Below are 10,223 nucleotides of genomic sequence, written 5' to 3'. Positions count from 1 at the left end.
TGTTGAGGGTTGAACCTTAGACCTTCTAGTTTAAACCAAATAATCAAATCATTGGACTACTACATGTTATATGACTTTTATTGAAAACAAATACTCCCTCCATCCCATAAAAATAGTCCCTTTAGGTAGGGATGTCAATGTAGCCCGTAACCCGTGGGCTGGCCCGAATAGCCCGCCAAATTTATAGGGTTAGGGTTGAAAATTTCTAGCCCGATAAAATCACAACCCGATCAACTCGCAACCCATTAGGGCCAGACCAGAAAACCCGATAAAATTTCTATTATTCTATTTTTTTACTCCTAATTCGACATTTCATTGATTAATATTGACTAAAAAAATAACTTTCAATTTTATATTAAATATACAAATTATATATTGAGTTTTTATTAATATAATAATTGATAAATAAATTAAAAACTTCAAATTCACGAAAAAAATATTTAAATTTCTAAAACATGCATTAAAATTCTACGAAATATCTCAAATATTAGTATTTGATCATGTTTATGATTGAGTTTAAGCATATATCTCAAATATATCAAAATTAAATGTTTTACATTGTATGAATATTAGTAATTTTAATCATTATTTGTTGGATAGATCGCATGTTAATTTTATCGGTAGCAACCCGATTAACCCACTGGGCTAGCCCGAAACCCGAGCTTTTTAGGGTTAGGGCTGAGCTTTTATAACCCGAAAGAAATCACAACCCGATTAGCCCGACCCGATTGACCTGCAACCCGAATAGGGTTGGCCCGAAACCCGACGGGCCGACCCGATTGACATCCCTACCTTTAGGGTTGACACAGGTTTTAATGCGTAATTTGATAAAGTGAGGAAGAAGGAGAAAAAGTAGTTGAAATTGCGTAGTGGATGGTGGGGCCATAAATGATAGAGTAAAAGAGAATGAGATAAAGGTTGTCAAATGGATATAGACTATTTCTATGGGACGCACGAAAAAGAAAAGATGGTCTATTTCTATGGGATGCAAGGAGTACATTTTTACATTCCAAGGAGGGGGCGAATATGCTATTTTCAGCTCGATTTAAGGGAAAGTTTAGGCTCTCCGAACGGCTAGGAGGGGGCGACACCCCCCCTCCCAAAAGATCCGCCAGCCCTAGCATGATGAGCTCCATCTGCTCCAGGTTGAAGAAGCTGCAGGCATTGTTCGATTCTGAAGAGAAACAGAATGCCTTGTTTGGGGCTGAGGTTGGGTCTCATATTTTCCAGTTCTCCCTTATGAGAAGGTGGGAGTGGGATCATGTAGATTTTAGCCAAATTTTGTGGAACTTACTGCCTGTATAAAAAATAGTAATCCGTAATTGTTTGTTGGTTTCACGGTGTTTTTAGTATTCTCCATTAATGCACTGACTAATTGACAACCCTCGAGCTGTTTTAACTACGTTGTATCATTTGATGAATTATATTTATAACCTGGCAAAATTTCTCCATTGTGTTAATCCCTGGTATTCGCATCATGATGAGATGGTAATCATTTCGTTAGATGAAATGAGGAGAGTAGTATAATACTCCCCCTCTCCCACAATAATAGTCTTGTTTTGTCATTTTGATCCGTCCCACAATAAGAGTAGATTTCACATTTTATCCTATTTATTCCACTCACATTTTATTATAAAATTATATATATAATGGGACCAATATTCCACTAATTTATTCAACTTAATTTTCTTTACATTTCTTAAAACTGTACCAAAATTAAATAGGACTCATATTGCGGGATGAATGGAGTATAATATAAGTAGGATAAAATAACAATATAAGATAAGTCAAAAAGATGTTTATCTAAGATTATATTATTTGAGTAAGAATAAAATGAATAATTTTGGCTTGGAAAATGACTAAGATACATTGCTACGGGCCAAGCTATTCAGAATAATGCAACTAAAAGAAATAAGATTAAACATGATCGTCAGTCACAAGTAAACATAACAACCAAACAATTCTTGATGTGTAAATAATTGTGGAAGTAACACCTACGCTGCTGGAGCATGAATTTAATGGTGAAAAAGTTAAAGTTTTGTACATCAATTCATAATTTGGCAAACTAATACAAGTCCAAGTGAAACACAAGAAATATCCATGCAAATCGCATTAGTACGAAGAGTTATTTTGCTTTCCCCATAAGCATTACTTCTACCATTTCCCACAAGAGCCTCTCACAATCTATTTACATTCAAGACAAGATACAAGTACGTGATATCCCTTCTCAGAAAAAAAAAATGCAAGGAAGGAGTAAGGCTCCTAATCTGAGTCTTCTATTTCAACAGCAGGAATCCTGCGGAAACGAGCAAACTGCCGAAAGTAGGATGTCTCACTGTCCTGTGGAATCACCGATCTCTTTCTCTTTTGAGTGAATCCAGGTTCGTAAGTAGCATCAGACAAGATCCCCATAGTGCTATCCTTCTTCTTGCAGCTACTCTCTTGAGCAAACCTGAAAAATAAACAGAGCTTCATAATGGTACATATTTTCACCCTGTGTGAGGTACTGAAACATCATCTGATGTTGGATGATAGGAGTACTATAATCAGATCTGTCATGTACACGGTGCCCGACAACTCAATAGAAACTACAGAAATTTATGGAATGGGCTTATTGATCCTATGCCTCGCCAGCTGGTAAGTCTTACATGTCACCATGCAGTAGCTTTCCTATACTAGTAAATAACTAAATATCCAGCTTGAAGAATGATGAACATTCAAGGAAGAAAACAACTTCTATAGGAAACAAATTACAGGCTTCCTTTGGTTTTAAAACCAATCAATCAGTAAATACTAAATACCATCGTAGTGGTATAACCATAACCGCGCTCAGAATAATATCAGTTGAATAGATGTTTTCCTTACTTACAAAGTTTGGCCCATGTTTCAGGAAAAAAAAGATGGGTTAAAAACAAGGCTACTTTTGTATACACCAAACATAATGAAATGTGAGAAACAGGAGTAAATACTTTTACTTCTCACTCAAACATCACAAAGTTTATCAAGATTCAAGAGAATAATGACAAAAGAAAAAATCACACCTTTCACGAATGATCTTGAATGCTTCTTTTGTTGCATAAGGTAAACCAGTCTTTGGATCACGATAACTGCATTACACCAGAAAACAAATTATCTAAATTGTGATATGATGTTTAATAACTTAATACAAGTTAAGAATCAAAATTTGATCACACATATGATGACAGCAGTTTATACACAACTATTAATTTTTATTTATGTGATTTTATTTTATTAGGGTGAATTACTCTCTTTCTTATTTTATCACATTCTCCATCATTATATTAAATTTTCATGCCAGATCTAAGTGATATATATAAGCATTTTGAGCAATACTCCACACTAAGAGTACAAGCAAAGAAACAATTTATGTCTAATATTTTATAATTTTATGTACTTACAACACCTAGAAAACTAATATTGCCTCCGTCCATATATAATAGTGTTGGTAGTGGATAACATGGGTTTTAATGCAAAATTGGTAAAGTAAATGAGACATAGAGAGAAAAAAGTGGTTGAAGTGTTATTAGTGGAAATTGGGACCCACTTCATTTGAGAGATCCACTTAAAATAAATACATAGAGACTAATTTTGGTGGACGTCCCAAAATGGAAAAACATGACTATTTGTGGACAGATGTAATATCAGCCATTTGGATTTCAGGCCATTCATTCAAACGAGAAAAAAACTAGTTTTAATAAAAGAACACATCTCACAAAACTTACATTGCTGGAACCCCTGTAACCGCACAAACTGCCTTCTCTGAATCTAAGAAAATGCGATACGATAATCAGTCGATAGCAAAAATGCAGACTTGAATTGGTATCAAGCTGATCTGTAACCCTATGTAGCAAAACTCAAGAGTCAAGCATGCACAGATGTGGCTAGGAATGTGGAAGAAATAATCAGCTGTATATACAGTGATTAAAACCTCGTTAGACAAAGGATGTGTAAATATAGAGCAATATAAAGGCAATGAGTCAATATAGTCTCAGTACAAAAGCAGCATGCTAGAACATGATGGTGATGACAATCAAAATCATCTCACTTACATGGAGTGGATTTGGTTGAGACCCCTGAATCAAACGATGATCCATTCATGAAGGTTAGATATGAAAGGCCTGTACGCAAAATGTACTGAGTTACATTACACATAATTCAAAACATAGTGAATTAGGATATGAAAAAAATCTCTAATCACTAGATACTCTCTAAAGTAGTAACACGTTTAGGATGGTCAGGAAGGGAGTGAACACTTGCCATTTTTAGAAAGAAATCGTATCTGCGGACCACTGTAAACTGCTTTGTGCACAATAGCTCTTTTTTTAACTTCTTCTTCTCTTGCTAACACCTTTTCCAGGTTTCTCACGTTCATAATTTCTGGCACATGGTTGCATTGAAAAGCATGTAGAGTTAATAAGCCCCGCCTGCAACCAGATAAAAAGCTACTACTCCCTCCGTCACGGCTAAGATGACACATTTGTTAGTCGGCACGGGATTTTAGGAGTTGTTGGTTAATGTATTTAATTATAGAGAAAAAAGGTGGGTGTAGGTATTAAATGGAGAGAGAAAGAGAGTTGAATATTTAATTGGAGAGAGAAAAAAGTGGTTGAGTGTATTAATTAGAGAGAGAAAGTTACCAAAAATAGAAATGTGTCATCTTGGTTGGGACAAACTAAAAAGGAAAGTGTGTCATCTTAAGTGGGACGGAGGGAGTATAATACAAGAGGAGTTCCATGGAAAACACCTGTTTGAGCTGCTTCCAGAAGCATCTCTTCTTGTGTAATTTTCTTCTCCTCCCCGGCACTTTTTCTTTTAATAGGCTGAAATTTGAGATGACAGTTATCATCAGGACATATTTACAAAAATAATTAGTCGCTCAACAACTCAAGATAGTTAAAAATGATGCAAGGAATAAGGAATCAATAAATTGCTTCCTTTCCTTTAATGCCTTCCAAACAAGTCCTTACTGTTCAGTAGCTTATCAATTGAAACATTGATTGACGAAAACCGTATAACTTTTTGCAACAAAAGCCTTAAAAATTGAAAACATTCATTTCTGTAATTCAACCATAAACAGTGCCAAGGAAGTTTGAATTATAGCCAGGAAAATATCACAGAAGTTGGGAAGAGTTTTCTGGCCAGTAGCTTTGTTGATGGGAGTAAATATTTCAGACCCGCATAATTGAGAAACTCAAACTTTAAAGCACGTTTTGTTTCTGTTAGACTACAAATAGAGGATCGATATCATATTTATAATACCTTCCATGAATATTTATGGACACAACCTAACGTAGGGTTAGTTTTTACTATGGCAGTATCAGGATAACTTCACTTCTCCAGTGAGTTTGTAGAACTTATAAATTTTTCTTGTACTAGTCAATTTTTAATGTCCTTTAGATTTGATTATGGATTCCTGGAGCTCTTGCCCATCCGTTTAGGAGTAAGGTCATTTTCTAGAAAATCGATCAATCACCTTCTAGAAAATCAGCCATACTAGATCTCATGCTTCTCACCTAAACTAGTGCAAATGCAAACAGATGTTCCTCTTTTAGGAGTTGAAAATGTATGATACATCAATAATCATTTCACTGTACCTTCATCGTAGCTTGCAAAGCTGCACGAATTGCATCCCTTTCGGCTTGCCTGATGATTACAGAAGTTCTAGTTGATTTTCTGACTGATTTTTCAACCTCAGCTTCATCAGGGGCATCATGATGTTCTGAAGGAGTTGATTCCTCTAGATTATTCTCATCATTCGGAGCACTTTCTACCTTAGAAGGTGTGTTGTCTTTCTTCTTTTTCTTCTTCTTTGTCGATGGATTTCCAGGGTATGTTAGTTTCTTTTTTTTCCTTGTCCTGTCCCAAAAGGAAAGCATAAGTTCCACAATCACTTGAGGCTATTAAAACTTGAACAATAGAAAGTCAAACCTCTCATCAGGTTCATTTTCTCCTTCATCATCTGCCTCAGGCTCCTAACAGCATGTTGGGGATAAAAGTAAGAAAAATGGAGTCTATGAGACTGCAAACCTTGATAAAAAAAAACTCACATCTTCATCGAAGTCACTGTCAAAAACATCAGCAACTTCTCCTTCTTCCGCATACTCTTCATCAACCTCGTCCTGGAAATATATGCACGCACAAACTTCGTTCAGTTAAAAAACATCATCATATTAAGTGGGTTTGCAATTACAGCAGGTGTCTTTCATTTCACAGGCACTCACGCATAAATACCATGATTGTGTGCAGTAAAATGTAGTCTGAGACACACATCCAGGGTAGAGGGGAGTTTAACGTAAATAAACGATGAGTTCTTCAAATACATGATAATGCTAGTATGCTGTAACTCCATAACCAACATTTTAACAATCTTCACCAACATTGTATTGTCCATATATCTTACATCTTTCATTTTTATTAAAAATAAAAATAATATACTACTAGACTTGAATCACTTGTCATTGACAATAATTCATATAGATGCCCACCTCTTTGAGAGCATCTTGATTCCAGAAGAGCTCATCTTCCTCAACCTCATCATCAAGCAGCTGTGTCATCCTACGAACTCAATTTCAGTGAAGATTATATTAAGCACAAAAACAATTTGTCCTCGGACAGGAATGTATTGAGCATACGATACCGTTTGCCCCTGCTGGCTCGACTGGCGCGATTGAGAAACACATGTTGCTGCGCCTCTGCTTTTCCGGCGTCCATGAATTCCGCTCCGCCTAATTTAAGAAGGCTCCGCTGCAGCCCTAATCTCAGTCAGACATTTAATCGAACATCAGATCCACAATTGCTACGGCAAAACAGACACAATCCAACATGCTCAAAGGCGATTAGCACTGAAACTATGAATTCATTTCAAATTGCAGGAGCTTCATCTTACCAGTGTACCTGGTTTGTTCTTTTTTCGCGGGACTGACGGAAACAAATTTGGGGAATAATAAAAATGATAAAGATGTAAATACGATTTTTGTTTAATACTCTCACCGTCCCATAAAATATGGGCATTTGAAATAACACGAGTATTAATGCACAATTAGTAAAATAAGAGAGAGGAAAATAAGAGTAGTTTCGTGTTATTGGACAAAGACACATTATTATTCCCGTTTGATAAGAAAGATGGGATATGAGAAGATATGTAAAACAAGATAAGAAAATATGGTTAAAGTTATAATTTTAGTAAGATTGGAGAGGGCCCTTGTCGTATATTAAGCTTTAAGTTAAGCTTAACTATGATATCAAACAATTAGAAATGTTCATATATAATTCTCTATCTTAGTATTGCTAACTTATCAAACACGTATTTAATGAGTTGTAATGGTGAGTTAGACCATCTCCAACCATACACCAAAACCCATTTTTGGTGTAAAAATAATCTCTAACCATACACCAAACGCAAACTCATTTTTGGTGTTTTCTACGTATTTACACTAAATATGGTGTTACTGCAAAAATTTATGAGATATTGCAAATCGGTCCATTTTTATTTAATTATGTGAAATAAAACACGAAAAAAGAATTACAATAACAAATGAAAATGTTCGATTTCAAAAGTATTTGACTTGATATGACGCAAAAAAGAAATAAAATGCTCCTCTGAACTTGCACTAGTTGATCAGTTGTGGGAACAAATACAAATTTCGAGTCTTGAATTTTTTCAATTTTATATCCATATTGTGGTATGTTTTTTTGTAATTGTGATATTTTTAAATATGTTTTGATTTATGTTTTAATTTTATCATGGAAGTGTATATTAATTTTCAAGTTAGTGTATTTTTTTAATATAAAGTACATTTAATATATAATAAGAAAATTTATTTTATTATTTAATTTAATTTAATTTTTTGAGATAATGTTGTGGGCTTAATGTGTAATTTAAATAAGTATGTAGGTGTAATTGAAAAGGTATAAAAAGTAGCGGACGTGGAATATTCTTTTGGATTTGAGTTTTGTGTAAATGATTGGAGTAAAATTACTTTTGGTGTTAACATATACCCAAAAATGGGTTTTAGTTTGGTGTAAATGGTTGGACATGGCCTTATAGTGTTGGAATGCCCCTCTCACCCACCGACCTGCGATTGACGAAATCTCCATAGTCGCCCGCTGCTCTTTCTCTAAGGCGACGACAATTGCAAAGAAGAACCACCGTAGGTTAGAAGTTATGGGTTTGAATTGCAAATGACCAAAAATTTACATTATTCAATTTCAAGATCTTTTGTAGATATGCTTTTATGCTCCTGATAGTTTGATTTAACTGTAATTGCTCTTCTACTCCAAATTAATTCATTCTTTGAATCATGTAAAAAACTTTTAGGGTCAATAGATCCGCCACTTGCAAAATGAAAGGGCTTTATCAAATGAGCGGGATTTACATTGATTTTGTTGATAGGGTTCATAAGGTCAGTCTTAGAAATATAGAAAAAATCAGAGGGTAGTTTTGAAATTTCCTACTATAATGTGGCCGTAAATACCAAACCAAGCATGTGTTATTAAGGACTATAGATAACATACATCAATTCAAACACCACAAATAGAAATGGAAAACCAAGAAAAACATTGCTGCAAAATGGTTGTGCTCTTATCTAAATGAAAGATAAACTCTAATTCAAACACACCCTTAATATAAATCGGAAGAAATAGAAATGTAAGATTTTTGTCCATGAGAAATTACAGTTTCCATGAGGGCATATATAGATGAAAGGGTGAATTGGTGAATTAGAAATGTTAGGTTTTTGTCCATGAGAAATGACAATTTCCATGAGGGCATACATCGATGAAAGGTTTTGAACTGTATTTTCAATTATAAGTGGTGCTAGTCTTGAATCGAAAAAAGTACTAGTTGCATTATGTTGACTGTAAATTGTACTACCTGTGATATATTTTACACATGTACTCATGAATTCATAATGAGTATTGGAGAGATAGGAATTGATAATGCATATCTCTTGGTTGTTAAACTTATCAATTCATTCCTGTTTGCAAATCTTGTGATCCAGAAATAAAGAAAAACTCTTTCTTTTGTAGAATCAAACCAAATAGTTGTTTGTATTTTTACTTTTAGTTTTAAATAGTTGATCGATACCAACAAGAGTACTCTAATTCAATGGTGGATCTACTTGAAAACAGAGGGATACAACTTTATCCCAAAATATTACTCTATATTTAATTATCATTTATGATTCTTTTATAACAAATTCAAGGCAGTAGCATAGTGATATTGAGTACTTTCTGTTGAATGCTAGGAACCAGGTTCGACTCTCCTTCGAATTTGATCACACACTAGCTGGCCGACGCGCCAGCGCACATGGCGCGTACTGGAGTTGGTGTGATACCCAATCGCCCCCTGAGCGTCGTTTTTGACCATATGAATTTTGATTTTTTTTAAAAAAAATTGGCGAAAATTTTTTTCTCACTTCCCCAAATATAACGGCTTATTACTATGTTCTCCCATTTTTCATTTTTTATCACTCAATTTATCCTCGAATCATCTGTAAATATCTCATTCATAAAAAAAATCACACCAACTCTCAACATTTTTATTCTCTCTAATTTTCTCTCCACATTTTCATTAACAATTATGCAAATATGTCTGACTAACAACCACCATCCAATCCGAGCTGGAGCTGGAGCCAATGGAGCACGCCGACGCCGAATTACTTGACATTGGGTACTCAAGGATCAAAGATGCCCAACATGTCCGGATCGCGGCCAGTTGTCTCTCGTCCTTACCTGATAGACATGCAGCACACTGACGCACCATTTGGGTGGACTGCCTACTCGACGGCCAACTACGTCCTGACTCAATCTTTGTCCCAATGCTGAAGTGGACAACGTTCTAGAGTTCAATGTCAGCAAACCGTACTCACCGGGCGAGACTGATAAATTGTTCGAAGTGTGGGTTGCCACTTCGGAAGATCCGATTGTAGGAACCAACCAAAATGAAGAAGTTTTTGGATTGGGTCACTGAAAGATACAAAGCTGTCCGGTCGGATGGAAGTCATGGAACTGTTGTCCACAATCAAAAGATGCTTCACAATCATTTCAAACAAGCAAACGAAGATATCCTAAAGTTCAGCGGCATCTACGTCAATGAAATGAGTCGGAGCGGCAGCCGATTAAGCGAAGCCAACGTTATGGTTCCGGCCAAGCTTATCTTCCAAGAAGACACCCACAAAGCCTTCAAGTTTGTCACTAATTGG

The 10,223-nt window shown here is 35.4% G+C and overlaps 1 protein-coding gene across 4 annotated transcripts; it reads right to left on the bottom strand.

Moving 5' to 3' along the window:
• Window positions 1-2,014: 2,014 nt before the first annotated feature.
• Window positions 2,015-6,978, bottom strand: LOC121797208 (SWR1 complex subunit 2). 4 transcript variants are annotated; one of them, XM_042195957.1, is made up of 12 exons: window positions 6,908-6,978; window positions 6,659-6,765; window positions 6,507-6,576; window positions 6,069-6,140; window positions 5,950-5,993; window positions 5,616-5,877; window positions 4,766-4,841; window positions 4,279-4,398; window positions 4,071-4,139; window positions 3,744-3,786; window positions 3,042-3,107; window positions 2,015-2,452 (listed from the first exon to the last, which is right to left on the bottom strand). In XM_042195957.1, the coding sequence occupies exons 2-12, from the start codon at window positions 6,730-6,732 to the stop codon at window positions 2,263-2,265; spliced, it is 1,086 nt and encodes a 361-aa protein (XP_042051891.1). In that variant the 5' UTR covers window positions 6,733-6,765; window positions 6,908-6,978; the 3' UTR covers window positions 2,015-2,262. The 4 variants fall into 4 exon arrangements, with proteins under 4 accessions (XP_042051891.1, XP_042051889.1, XP_042051890.1 ...); XM_042195955.1 differs by having other exon boundaries at window positions 6,659-6,773; window positions 6,908-6,964; XM_042195956.1 differs by having other exon boundaries at window positions 6,659-6,773; window positions 6,916-6,949.
• Window positions 6,979-10,223: the final 3,245 nt, after the last annotated feature.

The sequence above is a fragment of the Salvia splendens genome, chromosome 3 (genome assembly GCF_004379255.2).
Source record: "Salvia splendens isolate huo1 chromosome 3, SspV2, whole genome shotgun sequence".
NCBI classification, from domain to species: Eukaryota; Viridiplantae; Streptophyta; class Magnoliopsida; order Lamiales; family Lamiaceae; genus Salvia; species Salvia splendens.
Note: the sequence above shows the minus strand (reverse complement) of the source record. Positions and strands in the feature narration are given on the sequence as shown.

What these genes read in the sequence shown, in the direction of transcription:
- LOC121797208 (XM_042195957.1), bottom strand. Translation starts at nt 6,732, where the DNA reads ATGGACGCCGGAAAAGCAGAGGCGCAGCAACATGTGTTTCTCAATCGC. An exon ending in CTTTGCAAGCTACGATGAAG is followed by an intron (nt 4,842 to 5,615) that starts GTACAGTGAAAT and finishes CTCAAATTTCAG; the next exon opens with CCTATTAAAAGAAAAAGTGC. An exon ending in ACGATTTCTTTCTAAAAATG is followed by an intron (nt 4,140 to 4,278) that starts GCAAGTGTTCAC and finishes TTTTGCGTACAG; the next exon opens with GCCTTTCATATCTAACCTTC.